The 23,220-nt window shown below is 47.7% G+C and overlaps 2 protein-coding genes across 6 annotated transcripts in view; one reads left to right on the top strand and one right to left on the bottom strand.

The window, feature by feature from the left end:
• The window catches only part of BID (BH3 interacting domain death agonist), a 40,520-nt gene extending 29,481 nt beyond the window's left edge, over nt 1-11,039 (top strand). For 4 of the 5 annotated variants that reach the window (XM_024352568.3, XM_016939651.4, XM_003317081.7 and 1 more), the window contains 4 exons: nt 1,163-1,373; nt 5,692-5,831; nt 6,953-7,165; nt 9,589-11,039. In XM_024352568.3, the coding sequence (XP_024208336.1) occupies nt 1,163-1,373; nt 5,692-5,831; nt 6,953-7,165; nt 9,589-9,600 (576 nt within the window). In that variant the 3' untranslated portion in view covers nt 9,601-11,039. The remainder of the gene's footprint in view (nt 1-1,162; nt 1,374-5,691; nt 5,832-6,952; nt 7,166-9,588) is intronic. The other variant, XM_016939650.4, reaches the window with a different exon arrangement.
• A 4,891-nt stretch (nt 11,040-15,930) lies between these two features.
• BCL2L13 (BCL2 like 13) overlaps nt 15,931-23,220 on the bottom strand; it is a 90,861-nt gene continuing 83,571 nt past the window's right edge. The window contains 3 exon segments of the mRNA XM_063807715.1: nt 15,931-18,110; nt 18,113-18,145; nt 18,147-18,542. Of these exon segments, the coding sequence (XP_063663785.1) occupies nt 17,685-18,110; nt 18,113-18,145; nt 18,147-18,542 (855 nt within the window). The 3' untranslated portion in view covers nt 15,931-17,684.

Genomic DNA, 23,220 nt, shown 5'->3' with positions numbered 1-23,220 from the left:
AGGAAGCTGAGGCAGGAGAATCATTTGAACCCAGGAGGCGGAGGTTGTAATGAGCCGAGATCACACCACTGCACTCCAGCCTGGGTGACAGAGCGAGACTCCATCTCAAAACAAAAACAAAAACAAAAAAACAATTTGCCTTATAAGAACTGTCCTCTAAAAGTTTTTGGTTTTTCTAATGAAAAATATTATGGACTTAGAGAATAGAAATAAATTTCTGCCTACACTTCCATCTTCCCTCCCACCCTTCTCTGGCAGCCCAGGAGGTCTTTTTGTGTGAACCTGCACAGATCTCAGCGTCCCCGCCCTTCTTTGTGTTTTGTTCTCTCTTCCACCTTAGGTCTTTCTCTGGTCTGGGCACACCCAGCTGCAGGGCTCACCTTTGCCTGTAAGAATACAGCCCCCAAACACAGTCAGTACCCCAAGAACAGTCCCTGCCATCTCTGGCGGCACAGACGCTGGCCAAGCTGCAGCTGCCAGTGCTGCCCAGGGAGCTGGAGAGCTGTCGGCCAAGAGCCCAGCCCCTCTGGGTAGAGCAGGAGCCAGTGCCACCACTCCCTGTGGGGTTCGGATTAAGGACACACCCACCCAAAGTAAACCAAGCTTGGCCAAAGGCAGGTGCCCAGCTGTGGTCACCACTCCGCAGTAGTTACTGAAAATCTTCCATCTGCCCAATACCCTCCTGAGCCCGTGAAGAAGATGAGCAGAAAGAGGCTCCGCCTGTTGGAAGCACAGCCAGGAAAGGTGGGCTCAGATTGCTGAAGCCTGCAGGGGAACTTGAAGAAAGCGTGCAAGCACAGGATGGCGGATGATGCCCGCATGACACTCGCTCACCTCCCCGGAACAGCCTGTGGCCTTCTCACCCAGTGGGAAGCTCCCCAGCCGCGTGTTTCAGGAGGTCCAGCAGATTCCTCTGCAGAGGAATCCCTTTCTGCAGAGTCGGGGCGTGCTCCCTGCCATCTACGGGCGGTGCTGCTTAAAGCTGTGGCTGCAGACCTTGCCTCTGCCTGTTGAGACCTCCTGCAGGGCCCTCCAGCCCACAGGGTCCCTCAGCTCTCTGGGACCTGTGAGGCTCTTTGGGCCAGCTGCAACTGGAGCTCTTTGCAGGAGGGGCCTCTGGCCTGGCTGAAGTCCCCTCTTCCTGACTCCCCTTTCCCCTCAGGTCAACAACGGTTCCGGCCTCAGGGATGAGTGCATCACAAACCTACTGGTGTTTGGCTTCCTCCAAAGCTGCTCTGACAACAGCTTCCGCAGAGAGCTGGATGCACTGGGCCACGAGCTGCCAGTGCTGGCTCCCCAGTGGGAGGGCTACGATGAGCTGCAGACTGACGGCAACCGCAGCAGCCACTCCCGCTTGGGAAGAATAGAGGCAGGTAGGCGGCCGGCCCCACCTCCTTCTCCAAAGCTGGGCTTTTCTGTCGCCAGTAACATTCAGGGAGCCTCAGGGCTGGAAGGGACCCCCGGGGCTCACTCTGCCTCTGCAGTTTCAGCTGCCACGTACGCTGGTATCACTTAATCACTTGACTGGTCTCTACTTGATTCCCTCCAGTGCTGCTGAACTCACTGCCTACCATTTTTGGGTGACTCTGTTAGAAAGTTCTTCCTTTCTGTTGAGCCAGAATCCCATGTACTGGTCTTGAGTCCCTTGTCTGGACCAACATAGAATGGTGTTTTTATCCAATTTTCCAAATGTGATTCTGATACAAAGATTGCAGACCACTTGTCTGGATTATATAACCCAAGGGGTTCTCACACTTGGCCTTGTATCGTTTCAAGGACCTGGAGCTTTAAATGCTGGTGCCTGCGTCTCACCTCCAGAGATTCTGATTGGTTGGTCTGGGCATTGCTGGGTCTGGGCAAAGCCCCCAGGTGGCACTACCGGTGCGGCCCCTGCCTCCCCAAGCAGGCCTGGGTGACTGTCCCATTGACTGAGGCCCACTGGTTTCACAGTGACTTTTGCACTGTCTATACCTGACATATTTCCTTTCATACATTATGCTCCGTGATTACCTATACAAGAACACAGAAGTATTTGGAACCTCATTTCCAGATGAGGAAACCCAGGTCCAGCAAAGGGTAAATGACTAGCTCCAGATCACACAGCTTGTGGCCATGTTACCACTGGGACATGGGGCCAGGCCCCTTCTTGAGGTGGGGCTCAGCCGCCCTCCCACTGTAGGGCACTGACTCCAGGTCACCATGGTTTCCAGACTGTTCACCTTTCCTGTTGCTGATCCCTGCGCTCTCCTCCAGCCTCCAGCTCCACTCTCCTTTGCCAAGGGGCTGCTTCTGCAGACAGGGGCTGTCCCGAGTGGAGGCTGGGGGCGAGTCGAGGCTCACCCACTTCCAGATCCGGCCCTGCGACGCTGGCTTTCAGTAGTGTGCACATTGGAATTACACGAGAAACCTTTTCCAAATGCAGGCCTTGGGCCCTACTCCAGCTGCCTGCATCAGGCTGTTTTAGGGCGGGAGACTGCCCAGAGGATTCTGACGCAGGTAGAATCCCTGCCCTGAAAGCCTGCAGGGATCCCCGGACCCTGGTCCAGGCCTTCCGAGCTCAAGGGTTGTGCTGCCCTCTGGTGGCTGTGGGGGAGACCAACAGCTGACTCAGCCTTCTGCCTCCCACCTGTCTTAGATCAGGTGCTTGAGGACGTGGCTGGAGTTCCCCACTAGACCGGGGTGGGGGTGGAGGTGGGGGTGGGGGGTGGGGGGGAGGTGTCTGAGAATGTCTCTGCCTTCTAATCCAGCCAGCATATCTTCTGGCTCGCCCTGAACTGAGGAGAAACCCCAGATCCCTTTGGGAAGGTCCAGGAAGGGCAGGAGTGGACGGGCACAGCTCTGCTGTCAGCACTGCTGTGGGGGCGACTGTAGCCCCAGTCTGCCCTGGTGTTTTTCTCTCGCTCTTCTCCATGCCGGCCTTTGCCTCTAGACTGAGAAACCGGGGTTGACTCAAGTGGCACCTGCAAAAGTGATCATGGCAGTTCACTTAGCCTGCAGGTGACAGGGACTGTGAATCTAGTCCCTGGCGAGCCTGGAAAGAGGGGCAAGGTAGAGGCTCTGGCTGCCGGGGTTTCTTCGGTGAGTCCGTTCACTCGGCTGGACACAGACGGATCAGGAAAGATTCCTGTTGCTACTCGGCTGGTGGCCAGAGGGAGAGAGGACGTGTCCGTAACTGAAGCAAGGTGGATAAGCTTTGGGAACGAGCGAGGCACAGATTCGGTGCTGGGGGAGTGATGAGGTGCTGGAGGAGCTGGGTGCTCTGCTCCGCAGGGAATCAGGAAAACTTTGGGGCTGCAGCTCCAATTGAGCTGGGCCTTGGGGGTTGGGTATGTTTGGTTCCTTGGAAACTGGGAAGAGGGAATGGCCATCTTTTAAGCAAAAGCCCAGCGGCTATAAACGCTACAGTGAGGCTGGGTGCAGTGGTTCACGCCTGTAATCCCAGCACTTTGGGAGGCCAAGGCAGGTGGATCATGAGGTCAGGAGTTCAAGACCACCCTAGCCAAGATGGTGAAACCCCGTCTCTACTAAAAAAATATATAAAAATTAGCCAGGCGGGGTGGCGGGCGCCTGTAATCCCAGCTACTTGGGAGGCTGAGGTAGAGAATTGTTTGAACCCGGGAAGCGGAGGTTGCAGTGAGCTGAGATTGTACCACTGTACTCCAGCTTGGGGAACAGAGTGAGACTATGTCTCGAAAAAAAAAAAAGAAAAAAAAAAAGCTACAGTGAATAGTTGAGTTTGCCTAGGAAGCGTTAAGTCAGACGTACTTTCAGGCTGGGTCATGACTTGTCACTTAAGCAGAGATGAGCACTTGAGAGGTTTTGAAGAGAAGTGATGTGGCAGCCTTACTGCATGTTCCATGGACAGACTCCAGGGAGGCCGTGAAACCCCCAGAGCACAGCTTCTAAGAACGTGCCCACTCCTTAGCACCTCACTTCTCCCAACCCTGCCCTGCTCTGAGGTCTGTGCTGTGAAGGTGGCCGAGTAGACTGGACGGCAGGGAGTGGGGCTGTCATCATCAGATGAGAGCTAAGGGGACCCCCACCAGGGTGGCAGCAATGGCAGAGGGTAGGCAAAACGCTTGTATTTGCAACATAAGGTGAGATTTGACAGCTGACTGAGGGTGGGAGCAGCAGCCAAAACCAAAAAAGCCAGAGGGAAGTTGCAAGCACAGAAAAAATAGAAGATTTAATGGGAGAAATAACAATACCTGGCATCTATTGAACACTTACCGGGAGCTAGGTACAGGGCCCATTCATTCATTCATTCAATTAAAACTTTTTTTAAGAAACGGGGTCTTGCTCTGTTGCCCAGGCTGGAGTGCAGTGGTGTGATCACAGCTCACTGCAGCCTTGAATTCCTGGTCTCAAGGAGTCCTCCCACCTCAGCCTCCTGTGTAGCTGGGATTATAGGTACGTGCGGTACACCTGGCTCCCTTTAAAAGTTTTTTGTAGAGGCAGGGCACAGTGGCTCACACCTGTAATCCCAGCACTTTGGGAGGCCAAGGCAGGAGGATCACAAGGTCAGGAGTTCGAGACCAGCCTGACCAACATGGTGAAACCCGTCTCTACTTAAAATACAAAAATTAGCCGGGTGTGGTGGCGGGCGCCTGTAATCCCAGCTACTCAGGAGGCTGAAGCATGAGACTTGCTTGAACCCAGGAGGCGAAGGTTGCAGTGAGCCGAGATCGCGCCACTGCACTCCAGCCTGGGTGACAGAACAAGACTCCGTCTCAAAAAAAAAAAAAAGTTTCTTGTAGAGGCAGGGCCTTGCTTTGTTGCTGGTGCAATCACGGCTCACTGCATCCTCTAACTCCTGGCCTTAAGCAATCTTCTGTCCTCAGCCTCCCAAAGCACTGGGATTACAGGCATGCGTGACCACACCTGGTCCCTGCCATTGTTTATTGAGCACCTACTGAGTGCCATGTATTAAGTGCTGGGTATTTGTCAGTGGACAAAACAGATTAAAAAAATCACAGCCCTTAGGGAGCTTACCCTCTGGCAGGGGCGTCAGACAATAACACAGCAAGTGCTGAGGAAGAAACGGAGGCGGCAGGGAGCGTGGCAGTTGAGCGTGGCCTTCATGGAGCTGCGACAGTGGTACTCGGGCAGGGGCAGCACGGAGGCTGTGTGCCAGAGGAGGAGGACTGAGGGGCAAGGGGGAGAGCTCTGGTTGGAAAGGCAGGGGAGATTCTCCAGGGCCTTGCCGGTGCCAGTGACAACTGGGGTTTTCCTGAGACGGGACTGCGAGGAATGGGGGCTCTCAGGCTTGAGAGGGCAAAGGTGGTCTGGGATGCCGTCTGCCCACAGGGCCCCTTCCCCAACGGCTGCCCAGGCCAAGGCCAACCCTGTTGGGTTGTGTGGTGTGAGCCATGAAGCCACTGCCAGGCTTGTACCTCAGGCGTGGTTGTGATGCCCCAGCTTCACTGGCCCTGCCTGTGGGGACGTGGTGCCTGTGTGCGGGAGCCTGGGCCTCAGCCGAGGCCCTGAGCTCCGGCACTGCCCAGAACCCAGCTCAGCGCTGGTACTCAGCCCGCCCGCTGTGGCCCTGGTGGAGTGGAGCACGTGCCCAGTGGGGGCTGGCCTTGTCCCATCGCGGACCTGTCCTTTCCCGGGGCAGGGTGGTGTGGGAGAGGGTATCAGGGACATTTTCTGAGTCTGCTCTGTCTCTGCCGCCCCTGCCTGAACACACAGATTCTGAAAGTCAAGAAGACATCATCCGGAATATTGCCAGGCACCTCGCCCAGGTCGGGGACAGCATGGACCGTAGCATCCCTCCGGGCCTGGTGAACGGCCTGGCCCTGCAGCTCAGGAACACCAGCCGGTCGGAGGAGGTGAGTGAGGGCCTGAGGACCGCGTGGGCGGGCAAGTGAGCCAAGGGGGCCTGTCCCCTGCCTCTCACCAGGCAGCCCACTGTCCCGTGAGGCCACTCAACTCGTGACTGTCAGGTCCAGAACTCTGACGAAGTAACTGGACGTAGGGCATGGTTCATTGCCTTGCAGAAGATTTCAGCTGGTTGACATCGAGGAAACCTGAACCTTAAATCAGAGTAAAGAGTTTAGGGGTAAAAGCCTCTAAAAGATGAACGAAGTATGTTTGGCCAACAGAAGAAACAGACGCTTCCTTTGGTTGTAGGGAGTTTAATAATGGTGCCAGTGAGAACCGTAAGCCCTGGGAGTGGTGCCTGCTGCTCTGCTGAGCTCCTTGGTTGGAACCCACACAACTTTCTGAGCTCTACCATCTGCTTGGCACTGTTGGGGATACAAGATTGGTCCGGGGCACTGTGTCCCCAGAACACTTAGCAGAAAGAACTACATCCTCCCAACTGCCAAATGCAGGCCTGTAGCGATAGGAGCTGAGAGGAGAGAAAGTTCCACTTTTTCGACTCTACCAGCTGAAAATGCAGGCGTCCTCACCTCCTAGAAATCCAATCATGCTTCTGTTCAGTGGGGCCAGCCTGTGATGTCCCAGCAGCTGCCTAGAACGCAGGAGTGGCTGGCGCACTCCCACGTAACTCTGCATGTGCGCCGACTGCCTGACGGTCCTTGCCAGCCTCGTAGTCTGTGTCTAGTGTCCCCCAGGAACCCCCTTCCTCCTGTCCATTCAGCTAGGTCTGCACCAATAAAATGGGCCTAAGGCGTCGCAGGTGGTCACTAGTTCTGGACTCGAAGTGCCTTGGGCGCAGGGATGACCCAGGCTTCTTGTATCCCATCACCGTCTAACAGTGGGCACAAGGGCTCACCACACATGCGTTTGCTTACCGAGCCCCCTGCAGGGAGTGATCGCAGTCTTCCCTTTCCATTGCCTCTCAGAACTCAACTGTTTCTCATTCTTTCCGCCCAGCAGCCCTGGATACTTAATAAATACTTTGAAGTGCTTCTTCATACTGGGGACTGTCTTTCCTTTGAGAGGGAAGAGTATTAGTAAACCAGGTTCTGTGTGCCCCTCTGTGCAGGACCGGAACAGGGACCTGGCCACTGCCCTGGAGCAGCTGCTGCAGGCCTACCCTAGAGACATGGAGAAGGAGAAGACCATGCTGGTGCTGGCCCTGCTGCTGGCCAAGAAGGTGGCCAGTCACACGCCGTCCTTGCTCCGTGATGTCTTTCACACAACAGTGAATTTTATTAACCAGAACCTACGCACCTACGTGAGGAGCTTAGCCAGAAATGTAAGAACCCTTGAGGTCAGCTCCTTCCCTGCCTGCCGCCCATGCCCTTTTCTCTGGAAGGTTGAGAAGCCCAGCGGGGCCCCTGCCTTTGATGCCAGCACAAGGGTTACAGGCTGTCCTGCTCGGGTTTGGTTTTGCTGTTGTGAGCTAGAAAGCTGTGTGTAAAGGTGACGAAGAGCACCCAGAGTCCTTTGGAGCTTTAGCAGCTTACTATTGGAGACATGCTCCATTCAGAGGGGTGGCAAAGGCTCAAGTCACACTCCTGGTGGGGTCCTCAAGGCACAAGCAGGTACAGAGTGGAAGGAAGGGGCTGGAGGGCTCACAATGAGCTTTTCAGACCTCTCACCTTGCCATAAAAAATAAAAGTGTAATGTGGCCGGTGCGGTGGCTCATGCCCGTGATCCCAGCGCTCTGGGAGGCCAAGGCAGGTGGATCACCTGAGGTCAGGAGTTCCAGACCAGCCTGGCCAACAGGGTGAAAGCCCGTCTCTACTAAAATACAAAAATTAGCCGGGCATGGTGGCGCACACCTGTAGTCCCAGCTACTCAGGAGGCTGAGGCAGGAGAACTGCTTGAACCCTGGAGGCAGAGGTTGCAGTGAACTGAGATCGCACCACTGCACTTTAGCCTGGGCGACAAAGCAAGACTCCATCTCAAAAAAAAGGTGTAATGTGAATCAAAACGAGTAGTCAAAAAAGGGGGGGAACTGTCTGAAATCTTTTCCAGAGCACATCTGTCCCATAACCAGGTATTACAAGTCACAGTCTAAAGGCTGGGCATGGTGGCTCAAGCCCGTAATCCCAGCGATTTGGGAAGCAGAAGCAGCGGGATTGCTTGAGGCCGGGAGTTTGAGACAAAACTGAGCAACATGGCGAGACCCTGTCTCTAAAAAATTTATAAAAATAATTAGCTGAGGGCCAGGCGCGGTGGCTCACGCCTGTAATCCCAGCACTTTGGGAGGCCAAGGCAGGCGGATCATGAAGTCAGGAGTTCAAGACCAGCCTGGCCAAGATGGTGAAACCCCGTTTCTACTAAAAATACAAAAAAAATTAGCTGGGTGCGGTGGCGGGCGCCTGTAATCCCAGCTACTCAGGAGGCTGAGGCAGGAGAATCGCTTGAACCCTGGTGGCAGAGGTTGCAGTGAGCCGCAATCACGCCACTGCTCTCCAGCCTGGGTGATGGGGTAAGACTGTCTCAAAAAAAAAAAAAATTAGCTGAGCATGGTGGCGTACGCCTGTAGTTCACGCCGTCATGGAGGTTGAGGCAGCTCCTCAGGAGGCTGGGGCAGAAGGATCTCTTCGCTTGAGCCCAGGAGTTCAAGGCTGCAGTGAGCTATGATTGTGCCACTGCACTCCAGCCTGAACAAAAACAAGACCTGTCTCTAAAAACAAACATACAGTGTTCACAATGCTGCCCAAGAAGGGCCAGTTTTTGCAGCTGCCCCCATGTAGCAAAATCTGGTGCTTCTGTTTCATAGACCCAAATGGAAATTAAGTGGATGTGTCTTATTTGTAAATTTAAAAATATTAGTGAATGTTTGGAAATTTTTTTTTTTTTTGAGACAGAATTTTGCTCTTGTTGACCAGGCTGGAGTGCAATGGCACGATCTCAGCTCACCACAACCTCCGCCTCCCAGGTTCAAGCGATTCTCCTGCCTCAGCCCCCCAAGAAGCTGGGATTACAGGCACGCACCACCACGACCGGCTAATTTTGTATTTTTAGTAGAGATGAGGTTTCTCCCATGTTAGGCTGGTCTCGAACTCCCAACCTCAGGTGATCCGCCCACCTCGGCCTCCCAAAGTGCTGGGATTACAGGCGTGAGCCACTGCGCCCGGCCTAATGTTTGGGATTTTATGACATGTCAGAAGCATTACTTCAGGCTTTGGTTTTTAAGTAAAATAGCATCTAATCCTCTACTGAGAACTCATAAGAAAACATTCCTTATATGCTGTGGTCTTCAGTTATACAAGCATTTTAAAAACAGGAGAATGAATATAAATCTTAAATCAGGCATTAAACCCAGCTGAATTGTTGGAAGGAGGTAAGCCTGAGACCATTCCTAGACAGCTTTTACCAACACCCATGTAAAGGGGGAATGGGTGGGCAAGACGTGTGCAGCAGTCTGTATGGACAGCTTACCAGACACTGAGGGCTGAGGCAGAATCGTGATTCCTCTGACCCAGCAGGGGCCTCCTGACACCGTCAGTGCCTTGGAGATGTGAATACCCACCTCACCGCCTGAACGGCCTGTTTTTGCAGTTGCCCCCAGGTAGCAAAAAGTAGGATGCATGGATAGGACTTTAGGGCTCTGGAGAACGTGTTTTTGCATAAACCCCAGCTTTGCTCTACTGTGGCACAGAGCTCTGGAGCCTGGTTTGTGAATGAGCCTAGCTGATTCTGGCTTTTTCTCCTTTCTTGCTCTAGGGGATGGACTGAACGGACAGTTCCAAAAGTGTGACTGGCTAAAGCTCGATGTGGTCACAGCTGTGTAGCTGCTTCCAGTGTAGACGGAGCCCTGGCATGTCAACAGCGTTCCTAGAGAAGACAGGCTGGAAGATAGCTGTGACTTCTATTTTAAAGACAATGTTAAGCTTATAACCCACTTTAAAATACCTACATTAATATACTTGAATGAAAATGTCCATTTACACGTATTTGAATGGCCTTCATATCATCCACACATGAATCTGCACATCTGTAAATCTACACACGGTGCCTTTATTTCCACTGTGCAGGTTCCCACTTAAAAATTAAATTGAAAAGCAGGTTTCAAGGAAGTAGAAACAAAATACAATTTTTTTGGTTAAAAAAAAATTACTGTTTATTAAAGTACAACCATAGAGGATGGTCTTACAGCAGGCAGTACCCTGTTTGAGGAAAGCAAGAATCAGAGAAGGAACATACCCCTTACAAATGAAAAATTCCACTCAAAATAGGGACTATCTATCTTAATACTAAGGAACCAACAATCTTCCTGTTTAAAAACCACATGTCACAGAGATTCTGAACTAAAGTGCTGCACTCAAATGATGGGAAGTCCGGCCCCAGTACACAGGGGCTTGACTTTTTCAACTTCGTTTCCTTTGTTGGAGTCAAAAAGAACCACTTGTGGTTCTAAAAGGTGTGAAGGTGATTTAAGGGCCCAGGTCAGCCACTGTTTACAAAATCAGGTAACTAACTGCATGCACTTTTTCTCTTTCCATGACATCAAGACTTTGCTAAAGACATGAAGCCACGGGTGCCAGAAGCTACTGCGATGCCCCGGGAGTTAGCCCCCTGGTAATAGCTGTAAACTTCCAATTTCTAGCCATACGCTCAGCTCATCCATGCCTCAGAAGTGCATCTGGAGAGAACAGGTTTCTAAGCATAAAAGATGAAAGAGCAGTTGGACTTTTTAAAAATTCAGCAAAGTGGTTCCCTCTCTTAGGGACAGTCAAAACCAAGTCACTTAGGTAGTACCAAAATAAATAAGGAAAAGCTTAGCTTTAGAAACAGTGCAACACTGGTCTGCTGTTCCAGTGGTAAGCTATGTCCCAGGAATCAGTTTAAAAGCACGACAGTGGATGCTGGGTCCATATCACACACATTGCTGTGAACAGGAAACTCCTGCGACCACAACATGAGGCCACTGGAGACGCATATGAGTAAGGGCACTGACGGACTCATGATTTCTTCTTACCAGATGCCTTCCTGTTCTTTAAGAGTTTAAAATCATCAGAAAGGAAAAACAAACAAACTCTATATTGTTCAGCATGCAACACATACCACGCTAGGGCTGGCTCAATTGAAAGTGGGCAAAAGCTTACAAATACTAAAAAGAAGTGTTGCCGCGCAGTGTGGAGGCCACTGTTTGGAAATAAATCTTCCTAACACTACGACTTTTCATGTTTTGGAGTGGACTTTTAAAAAAGTTTTCCAACCACAATGGAAATAGGTTGAACCACACTGCGCCTACACATCCATCCATCCATCAGCCATTATAATCAGATTCTCGCTGGGGGAGGCATTTTCTTCCCAAAGGGGCTATATGCAGTCATCACCCGGAACTAATGGGAAAGTGTTCTTAAGCAGCAAGTGACTCTGGACTACCTCTCATACACTGACTCTTCCACAGCATCTTCACCTGCTTCTGTTTCACTTGAATTCATACAGTAGGCCACCATTTTATAACAGGTCTTAGTGTAAATTCTTCCAGACCAAGTCTGAGATAGTCTTGGTTGTAAAGCAAGACCGTCACCCCTTCTCCCAAAGCCAACATTATAAAAAGATTCCATTGTCTCAAACACAAATGTTCCAGTCTTGAGCACTTCCCAGCCGTGGTGACTCGGGCATATCCTGGCAGGTGGTGGATTTTGCCCTGTAACACAATCCTTGTGGATATGATTCAAAGGTGACTTTAATTCAGAGAATGTGTTTTCCTTTCTGTTTTAAAACTATTTGAATTAAGTGATGGAAATTCCTTTGTTAAACATCAAAAGCTTTCTCCTTGAAAAGATGCTTGGTGTATCTCAAAGTCACGTGGGACATTTGGTGCATTCAGAAGGTCAAATCATTCCTGACCTCTCCTCTTAGGACCCAGCATTAACTGCTGCGATACTCAAGGCTTCCTTAAAGGATCACAGCACTGGCACCTAGTTTTATTGTCCAACAACTTTATTAGTTGTGCTAGCTGAGAATTGGAATATAGAGTCCTTTGAATGTTACGATCTTGTTTTCAGAACCTGGAGTCAAACCAATTAAGTATGGACTTAACAAAGACAATTGATGATGTGAAATGATACCGCCTGTCAAGGGCATAGTTACCATGTGGATAGAAAGATGAGTCCATTGATTTTCTTCAAATCCCATGTATTCTCTCTAGCACGTTGCTTCTGACAGAAAGAATAACTCACAGATTTGAAGTTTGTTCCTTTCCCCTGATGAAGAGTAGATTGGCCAAAAGGTAGATGACAGGAAGGAAGAGGAGCCAGAATGACCCACAGTGATCAGTTCAGCAGCGCAGAGCGGCAGTGCAGAGGCTCATGGAACTCACACGGAAAAAGGAAACACATGTTGCTTAAAATGCACGTTAACTTAATTATCCAAATTACCATTCAATTCCGGTATTTTTGAGATGAGAGCATTTGAGCCAACACTAAATTGACCTTAATTAAGGAATGAGGTAGGAAGAGGCACTTTTAATCTGGAGGAAGAAATAAATGGAAGACTGTAATAGGAAAAATACAGGTCTAGGAAAAAAATAATTTTTTTCCTTTGATGCTGGCCAAGGACCCCTCTACATAATACAGTTCTCCTGCTGGAAAGCATCAGGGACAAACAGAGTTATTCCAAACTCTGCAACAGGGAAGACTGTACTTTGACCTTCTTTTCCTGGGGAAAGGGAACAACTAGTAATCTTTAAATGTCAAAACTTTTCTTCTAAATAGTACATTCATTAACCAGTTTCTTCTGGTGGTGCAAAGAACACTCACCACAGTGAGCAATACCACTATTCAATTTCCCCTTTGGAGAGGTGACAGCGGGGTAGAATCACCTGGAGTCAGCTGCTAGTCTTTAACTGATGACAAGGCCTTGCAAATACCCCTGAGAACAATTTCACTTTGAGCTCACAGGGAAGCAGCAGTCTGGTGTGGGCTCCTGTGGTGTAACCATCAAATGTGGAAGACCTGATGGTGTTAGTGTGTGGGGATGCCGGGCTGAAATTCAACAGCCTTGCAAAAAGAAAGGGAAGATGGGATGTGTTAATATTGTAGTGGCATGCACTTTCCAGCTCTCCATGGAGCTCTCTTTATATATGAGGTAATTGAATGTCACTATTCTGTACCATACAGCAGGTATTATCTAGCCAAGGTTATAATTACCATGAAGTGCTGTGGAATGTAGTAGGAGGCTTTTCACTGGGAAGATCCTCCAGGAGCTGACGTACTTGTGGCCATACCTGGTCAACCCTCCTAAGTCCCCAACCTCTTTGTCTGTCCAGAGGCCAAGCAATGCTTCCAGGTATTCCCCTACTTCACTCCACAGCCCCACCCTTATGATGGCGTACGCAGGGGAGAAGGGACGAACTCGAACAAACAGAAAAAGACCAAGAAATGCATCGTGGTGCTGTCTTCACCCCCCTCATTTAGCACTTTGTGATAACTGCTGGGACAGATTGCCTAACCTTGTCTACAAGCAAAAATATTTAATCAAGAAAGCTAATGAAAGCTCATCGGCAATGACTGTGAATTCTGTAACCACAAAGCATCTCACTCAACGTCTACAGGGAAAACAGCTACATAATTGGAAGCTGAGACCAGTCCTGGACCTAACCCTCACTCTTGTTTTTTTGTAGTAGAACATGCTTAATATTTAAGTGAGCCTATATGGTGCCTTTGTACAAATTGGAAAAATACTTCCCTTCTCCCACAGCCCACAGCATGGTGAGCAGAGCACAGGCTGCACGTCGGAATTTGTCCCCAGTCAGTCCTTATGCTGTAAACAACTGGCGCAACTCTTTGCAGGGGACCTGCCAATACTGCTTTGCAGTGCCAGAAAAATGATAAAAACCGGCAAAATCATTGCCTTGCCTCTCCTATGCTTGAGGACGTTAGAAAAACTAACTCTGGGCCGGGCACGGTGGCTCACGCCTGTAATCCCAGCACTTTGGGAGGCCAAGGCGGGTGGATCACAAGGTCAGGAGATAGAGCCCATCCTGGCTAACATAGTAGAGACCCTGTCTCTACTAAAAATACAAAAAAAGCAGCCGGGTATGGTGGCGGGCGCCTGTAGTCCCAGCTACTTGGGAGGCTGAGGCAGGAGAATGGCGTGAGCCCGGGAGGCAGAGCTTGCAGTGAGCCGAGATTGTGCCACTGCACTCCAGCCTGGGTGACAGAGCAAGGCTCTGTCTCAAAAAAAAAAAAAAAAAAAAAAGAAAGAGAAAAAGAAAAACTAACAAACTCTGATTAGGTTCTTCATTCTGTAATATGGGAATAAAAGGAATACAAACAGCTATTAGAACTGTGAAGGTGAAATAAGGTATGTGAGAGCACTAGAACCATCTCTGGCATGTTATAAATGCCCAACTAGTATTTGCTAAAATATAATTATCGACATGAATTTTTTTAGGAAAAATTATACACCCTAAACTCAAATGGATGTCATAATTGAGAGATTATCACTAAGGGCAGGTTTTGGTGCACCAGAGAAGAGGAAACATTATTCTGGTATCCAGTATGTCGCTGAGATGTTAAACGAGATAATGCTTGTGTGGGAATTTGGGCAGAAGCTCTAAGTCGTGTCTGTTAGCAATCAGATAGCCTACAAGGCTGTCTTGGGTATGATCACCACCTCAAATTCTTGGAAAGATAAGTTTGTGTGGAAGGGAAAATTCTTAGCTACAAAACGTTTTATTTCTATAAAACATCTCTTAAAATAATTCAAACACTGAAATGTCCACATCTCATACCTTTCAGGAGAAAGGCAAGCAGACTACTTGCCTTACTGTCATATTATTGAGGGAATCAGCGCAAAGCCTGAGGAAATGAACAGTAGCTGTGGGTCAAAGCCATGTCTCCAGGTTCACGGCTCACTCCCCCAGGACAAGCCTAGTTAGGTAGTGGCTGCATCTGGTATCCCTGGAGCAGAAATGCAGGTGAGAAGGGGTATCAAGAATGCCTTGAGGGGGAGATGGGTGAACCAGAAGGTCAACAGTTGCATTTCTTGATCTAGAATGTTCTCTAGAAGGGAATGATGATCATGAGAGACCCCTTAAGGCACACCGCAGGTACTGACTGATTTCTGTGGGCCCAGAATTATCACTTTAATACAGAGAGGATAAATTGGCGTTGTTTTTTTCCCCCAATAAATCATTACCTTCAACAGAGCAGTTGAGATGAGGTCTAAGGACTAACAAGAACTTTTCTATAAACAAGTTGGATTTATTCTGAATCTTTCCTTCACCTTAGACTTAGAGGGTATAAGTTGGAGGCGGAAGGAATGGCCTCCTACTATCAGCTCCTCCCCCCAAAAGGAGGGGAAGCTTGAGAAATAGTTTTTTAAATGTATGAGCAAAAAGCAGGAGCTGCAGTAGGAAGCAGTCCTCATGAGGGCTGTTCCCTTCCACTGCTGGAGGCAGAGGGTGAGGACGTGAAGGAAGAACAGGGATGCTGCCACATCCTGTTAACTCAGGAGCTGACCAAGAGCTACCAGAGAAAGCCAATGGAAAACACTATCTAGTTCCATTACCGTGAAATACAACTGGCCAAATCACTGTGGAGGAATGTCTAACAGGTGGGAAAATAAAGCAGCAAGTAGCCGCTTCCATACCACATTTCTTCCTTATTCTTTCCTTTCGTGGGCAACACAGGCTCCAATTTCCTAAGCCTCACACCTCCTTTCAGCAGCTCAGAGATGAACCTGGCTTCGATTGGTGCTTGAATGCGCTCAGCCAGTGGGTGTGAGGATCCAGAACTGGCAAGTGTTAATACTGGAACTCATAGGATTTATTACTTTTTAAAAATCAAGATAACGCACCAGTTTGCTCTTCACCTATGCAAACACAAATACAGCAATTAGAATACAGAACAATCAATGCAACTATCAGAGCCCATGAAGAAAAAAATCATTGCCTCAATAATCCCATTCCCCCCACTCACCTCTAATTACTTAATCCAAGTACACAAAAACCCTTAAAACATCACTCCCTAAATGGGACACTAAAACACAGAACAAAGACACGCTACAGGATAAAGCTGGAAAGACACACAAACATACTCCCAGACCTTGTTTTGACCAATTTTTAAATATTGCTTTAGGGAGATTTTATTTGAAAACATAAATTTCAAAAAGAAAGCACATTTAAAACATCAGGTTTTGGTGATCAGGGTAGGTAAAGTATTTTTATTATAAATTTCAAGATCTAAAAAATAATTTATTACATTTACTAAGATAAATCTAAGATGACCTTTTTAAACCAAGCCACGTGTGCCCTGCATAGTGATGTCGTGGCCCTCAGGCATGGAAAGACACGGGTCTACCCTTCCTTTAGGGCTGGAAAGACACGGGTCTACCCTTCCTTTAGGGCTGGAAAGACACAGGTCTGCCCTTCCTTTAGGGCTGGAAAGACACAGGTCTACCCTTCCTTTAGGGCTGGGATCAGCCAGAGGAAAGAAAATTACGCTGATGCTCAACTAGCATATACTGATTAGGACTATTTTGGTTTATTACCCTGGCATTGAAGAATTCAGGTGAAGATGCCACCACTCTTGAACTCTGAAAGCCAAACTAGAATCTGCAGAGCAGCCTCAGTCTTAAAATTCAAGCTTCTTTTTCCTACTTTTTATTTCAGTGATATTTAGGACACTCTCTATTTCATAAGAGTTATGATCTAACTGGCTCTATAAGCCCAAGAATAAAAATCCTTACCCCCTAGCAAGAGACCCATAGAACTCATCAGTAGTAAGACTAAGGTCCCATATTGGAAAAAATATACTAGCCCAAGGTTATAGACAGGGACCATCCAGCAATAGAGATGTTGCTGGCAAGTAACCATAGTGGTGGGTGACCACTAGCGAAAAGGGCTGAAGAGACCTCAGAAGGTCGTCCGGGTTATCCTCCTGCCTTGACACAAGACACATGTGTCTCTCTAGCCAGAGTTACTTGCAATTGCACTCACAAGTGGGGACCCCAGGTCTCTTTCATGTGATTTTCTCTGTGTACATATTTCGAAGATTCCCAAAGGCAGCATTTTTACAAGGTGGAGCTGCAGGAAGCTTCGGGGACTTGACAGGTCTGAGTCCAGAGCAAGCCCTCGCCCGTGGGATCTTAGCAGGAACCTGGGGGTGAAGAGGAACAGTGCAGTCCCTGAGAGGCAGCTGACGGTACGGGCGAGCACCCTCACACTCCAGGATGAGGGGCAGGGGGGGCAAAAAAAGAGTGGGTGCAGAGCCCAGCCTGCTCATCAAGAAAGATGAAATTCTAAGGGGATTAAGAGCTAACAAGTCAGTAGCTGAGGAGCCCACAGCTAAGTTCTCTCAGCTGGGAATTTGTATCCCAATTCTTCCTAAGTAAACCCTCTCCTGCTAAAGCAGTGGGTCTCAATAGGGGATGTTCACAGGGGACATTTGGCAATGTCTAGAGACATTTTCGTTTGTCATCTCTGGGAGGGGGTGCCACTGGCATCTAGTGGGTGGAGGCCAGGGGTGCTGCTGAACAGCCCACCACACACAGGACAGCCCCAACACAGAGAATGGTCAGAACAGCACTAGTGCCAAGGCTGAGAAACCCGGTCCTGGAGGGGGTGCTTTACCCCTAAGATTCTCAATTTAGCATGAGCCGAGGCCCTTGGGATTTACAGTCAGATGAATGTGAATGCCCCACCTCAAGCCCTAACATGCCTAACATGCCACTGCCATGTTGAGCAGAAGTCCCCAGTTATCCCAGAGTGTTCCACAAATGTCCAGACAGCTGCTGGAGGTTCAAATTCCAGCCAATACAACTCCAACCTTACATCCTTCTGTCTTTCTCTTCTGAAAAGCCTCCTATTTCTTTCTCAGAGCCAGGGCTACCCCGATGGCCACTGCCAGGATGGCAACAGCAGCAGCCCCTCCAAACAGCAGTATAGACTTGCCCTCAGACAGCGGCATGCGCTTCATCTCACCGGCGGGGGACAGTCTAGACTTGCCCTCAGACGGCGGCACGGGCTTCTTCTCGCTGGCAGGGGACAGCTCTTCCACAAGGCTCTCTTCCCTTGCGTTTATCTCCTTCTCACTCAGCAGTGTTTCTGTGGGTTCCAGTGCGGGGACCACCTCCTCCACTTCAGTAGGTTCAGTTGTTGCTGCTTTCACCTCTTCTTCATCAAGTTCTACAAACAGAGATGTAGCAGGGCTGGATTTCTCAACTGTGATCACTTCTGTGTCAGGTTCCCTTGTCCCCAGCAGGGAGGTGGCAGTGATATGTGGAAGCAAGGGAGCTGGGGCTTCAGGAAGTGCCTCTTGCAGCTCCCGCGCTGGCAAGACCACAGAAGCCACAGCAGCCTCTTCCATGCCCTCGGGTACCTCTTCTTTCTCCACGTGCACAATGTCAGAATTAGAGGAGTTGTTCTCACTCTTCTCTCCAGCTCCGTTGCTGTCTAAGCTTTTCACTTCTTCAGGATCCATTGCAATCTGCTGCCAGGACTCAGGGCCTAGTGACACTGGCAGGCTTTCTGTGTGCCAACTCTGGCTAGCTGACAGCGACACAGGTAAGCTCTCAGACTGCCAGGAAGTGGTCACAGTTGGAGACTCTGGGGGACTGACTTGTCCAGAGTTGTCGCTGGGCAGGATGTAAATGTCATTGCTATCTTCTGCAGTGATTCCAGGGCATTCCTCCTCCTCTGACTCAAGACTAAACACAGTGCCCTAGAAACGAAGGACAAGCGTCAATAATAAAGAATGGTAACCATTTAAAACATAAACATCAATCTGGAAAGCAAATTCTTTCCTAAACTGAAGTTCTAGGAATGAAACACTGTTTAAACCTACATAGTTTCTGAATGGAATGCATGTATTTGTAGGCCAATGCAGAGAAAGAATTTTTGACAGTCTTCTGAGCAGTTTCCTTGAAACTAAAAAATCCTAAGTTAATATACATTCAGTGTAATTCACATACAGGCTGAGAGCATCCTAATCTGAAAACCTGAAATCTGAAATGATCCAAAATCTGAGGTTTTTTTTTTTTTTTTTTTTTTTTTTTTTTAAGATGGAGTCTTGCTCTGTCTCCCAGGCTAGAGTGCAGTGGCACAATCTCAGCTCACTGCAACCTCCGCGTCCCAGGTTCAAGCAATTCTCCTGCTTTGGCCTTCCCAGTAGCTGCAATTATAGGCACCTGCCACCACGCCCAGTTAACTTTTGTATTGTTAGTAGAGATGGGGTTTCACCATGTTGGCCAGGCTGGTCTGGAACTCCTGACCTTCAGTGATCCACCCGCCTTGGCCTCCCAAAAGTGCTGGGATTACAGGCGTGAGCCACTGTGCCCAGCCCAAAATCCAAAACTTTTTGAGTGCTGAAATGACATCACAAGTGGAAAATTCCACACTTGACCTCATGTGATGGGTTGCAGGCAAAACACAGTCAAAAATCTGCTTCATGCACACAAAATATTATATATATATTTGTTATAAATCTTGTATATTTATAAATATATTAATATTATATAAAATTACCTTCACTCTATATGTATAAGGTACATACAAAAAGAAGTAAATGTCATGTTTGGGCTTTCCCATCCCCAAGACATCTCATCACATACACACAAACATTCCAAAATCAAAAAAAAAAAAATTAAAATCCAAAACACTTCTGATCCCAAGCACTTTGGATATGGGATACTCACCCTGTATGTTCAATGCAGTAATTAATGCAAAACAGCAGAGAAAACAAAGGCAAGACCTTGTGCTCAAGGAATTTATCACTTAGTAGGGTATACAAATAATGCTATGTCATAGTCCAAGTGCTATTAAGAGTTCATATGGCAGTGTCGCTTTCCTTAGAAGAAGAAGAAAAAAAGTTCAGATGGGAAAAAGACCTCTTTGGGTAGAGGTCAGAGAAAGCAGGGAGATCACAGAAAGCTTCACGGAGGGACTAGCATTTATATCAGACATCTGAAGAGTGGGTAAGATTTTGGCAGGCGAAGGGTACACAGAAGACACAATGCAGGCAAAAGCACAGAGACAGAAAAAAAAGAAGATAAGGACAGAGCCCTGTTTAATTAATGCAGAGTGCACATGAAGAATAGAAGGTCAGTGAGGACAGGACCATGGAGGAACCTGAATGACAGCTAAGAAATATGGACTTTATCCAACAGGCGATGGTTTGTCACTGACATCTCTGAGGTACAAAATTATAATCAGAGCTTTGCTTTAAAATTCCTCTGATGGCAGAGCCAGAATGGAGAGATACTGCAGACACGGAGACTCTTGCTTCTTTTGTCAGGAAGTCTGAGTGAAAGCAATAAAGCCCTACAGCACAGGCCTTGTGTCCATGTCTATTAATAACAGGCCACCGTGTGCCTACTGCTTATCAGGGTTGTGTCAGGCACAAGGGCTACGAGAAAGAATGGGTCTATTCTTACAGAATTTACTAGGCAGCTGTGAAGACTGACATATGAATAACTAACTTCAATATGATACAGAAAGCTTTATGACAGGTGTATGCACAAGGGGCTAGGCCAACCCAGAGGGTAAGGCGCAATAAAAGGACAGGAAGAGAACCAATGGAATGGAATGTCACAGAGATGTACAGAAATTGTCATACAAAGGCTAGACAACACTCGTAAAAGCTACAGGGAATCTGAATGGAATATGTAAAGCAAATTAATTTCTACTTCATTTTATGATTATGGTTGCTATTCAACTGAAGTAGGATAATTTCATTCTTCAACCAAAACCAAAAACTTTCTATATACATCAAGGATCTAACATAAATCAAAAGTCTATCAGCCCCATAAAAAAGGAAATAAGAAATACAAATAAATCACACGACCATGATGTCGGCATCATACTGCACCACTTTCTACCTCAACCCTTGCTCCAGCCACTTCAGAGGCCCTGGTAAGCATCAAGGATGTTCTATGAGTATGGAATAAGCAGGGGGGTAAAATAATACAGTATGACCACAAAATTCACAGTCAAAAACAACTGGCTTGTATCCCAGCTCCAACTGTGTACCAGCCGTGCGAATCTGGATACCTTGCTTAAACTTTTAGACTTCAATTTCTTCACAAATAAAATGGGGATGACTGACTAGATAAGATTGTTTTTGTTGTATTTTTAGAGTTGGGGTCTCGCTCTGTCACACAGGCTGAAGTGCAGTGGCAGGATCACAGCTCACTGCAGCCTCAACCTTCTGGTCCCAAGGGATCCTCTCATCTCAGCCTCCTGAGTAGCTGGGAATAACAGCATGGGCCACTGCACTCAGCTAAGTTTTTTTATTTTTTGTAGAGACGCGTCTCTCTATGTTGCCCAGGCTGGTCTCAAACTCCTGGCTTCAAGCAATTCTCCCACCTCAGTGTCCCAAAGTGCTGAGATTATAGGCGTGAGCCACCACACCTGGACTTGAGTTCATTTTTAAAATGAGGTATAGTTTTCTTGTTTTTTGTTTTTTTTTTTTTTTTGAGACGGAGTCTCACTCTGTCACCAGGCTGGAGTGCAGTGGTGCGATCTTGGCTCACTGCAACCTCCGTCTCCCAGGTTCAAGTGATTCTCCTGCCTCAGCCTCCCGAGTAGCTGGAACTACAGGTGCACGCCACCATGCCCAGCTAATACTTGTATTTTTAGTAGAGACGGGGTTTCACCATGTTGGCCAGGATGGTCTCAATCTCTTGACCTCGTGATCCACCTGCCTCGGCCTCCCAAAGTGCTGGGATTACAGGCGTGAGCCACCGCACCCGGCCCGAGGTATAGTATTTATAGTGCTTAGATTAGTACTTTGTACATACAAGTAATCAGTAAGTTATGCTATTTCATAACTTGCTATTGTTTGTGTTGTCATTTTAATTGTTGTTTTTGGTGGTATGGTGGTAGGACAAAGAGCTATTCTAAAATACCAACTGGATGGGACAATAAGGAAGTGAAAACAATTGGAAACAATACCCTCCCTTGGCTAAAGAAGGTAATTTACAAACTTTTCCTTCCTCCTCCATCTCTTCTAAGCAGAGATAACACAAAACTGTAAAGTACAATCTGTCTTTAAAAATTACAGTACTGCAGTATACAATTAGGAAAATTGGAGGGCCCATTGGCTTGGAAGAGAGAGAGGGCTTCTAGGCCTCCCAGCTTTTGAGGATGACAGCTTGCTCCAGCTAAGGACCACTGGAATGGTCCAGAAGAGGATGCATTCAGGAGAGGGAGAGACGGAGAGGGAGAAAGAGAGAGGGAGAGAGGGAGAGGGACAGACAGAGAGAGACATAGGGAGGGTTTGGTTCAGCTAAGTAAGCACAGACATGGAGATCCTAACCGGAAGCTGTAATCAGGTCTCAAGCTTACACATTTTGCAAGGATGTTCATTAGCATCATTTTTAATACAGAAGGATTTCAAACAGTCTTCAATACCCTCAGGAAAGTTTAAAAATATATATGGTTCATCCAAACTATTTAACTACTATTAAAAAAGAAGTACATTTTTAAGTCCAATGTGGAAGGAAGCCCATATTGTACAATAACTCTACATAAAAAACTACAAAGTATTATTGAGAGAAGTTAAAGATATCCTAAAGGGATATATATATCATGCTCATAGATTGGAAAACTATTGTAAAGATGTCAACTATTCCCAAATTAACCCTTTGGTTCAATACAATCTCCAATATAAAATCCCACCAGGTTTTTTCTTATGGAAATTGACAACTAATTAATTCTAAAATCTATATAGCAATTTAAAAAGGCCAAGGAAATTAAGCTGATCTTGAAAAACAACAAAGTTTGAGAGCTGACACTACCAGGTATCTACTCAACCCATTACAAAGGCACACTGATTGTATAAGCATGGTAAGAGCTTAAAAATAGGCAATTAGACCTGGCTGGGCACAGTGGTTCACACCTGTAATCCCAGCACTTTGGGAAGCTGAGGCAGGAGGATCATTTGAGGCCAGGAGTTCAAGACAAGCTTGAGCAACATAGTAAGACATCATCTCTACATACACACACACACACACACACACACACACACACACACGCACGCACCTGTAGTCCCATCTACTCAACTCAGGAGGCTGAAATGGGATGATCCCTTGAGCCCAGGAGTTTGAGTCTGCACTGAGCTATGATCATGCCACTGTAGTTCAGCCTGGATGACAGAGCAAGACCTTGTCTCAATTCCAAAAAAAACAGAGGCAATTAGACCAATTAAATAAAATAGAATCCAGAACTAGATATATAAGGTCACATGATTTGTGGCAAAGATAACTCTGTGGGAAAATGGATGGTATGATCCTATTTACTAAATGCACATATATACATATCTACTTATTTGCATACATTTATACATAATAAAATGTTTATATAAGCAAAACACATGTTTAGAAAAACGTACACCAAACCAT

Source organism: Pan troglodytes, chromosome 23 (genome assembly GCF_028858775.2).
Source record: "Pan troglodytes isolate AG18354 chromosome 23, NHGRI_mPanTro3-v2.0_pri, whole genome shotgun sequence".
In the NCBI taxonomy this organism is placed as follows: domain Eukaryota; kingdom Metazoa; phylum Chordata; class Mammalia; order Primates; family Hominidae; genus Pan; species Pan troglodytes.
The sequence above is the reverse complement of the archived record's forward strand: the minus strand, read 5'-3'. Positions and strand labels throughout refer to the sequence as shown.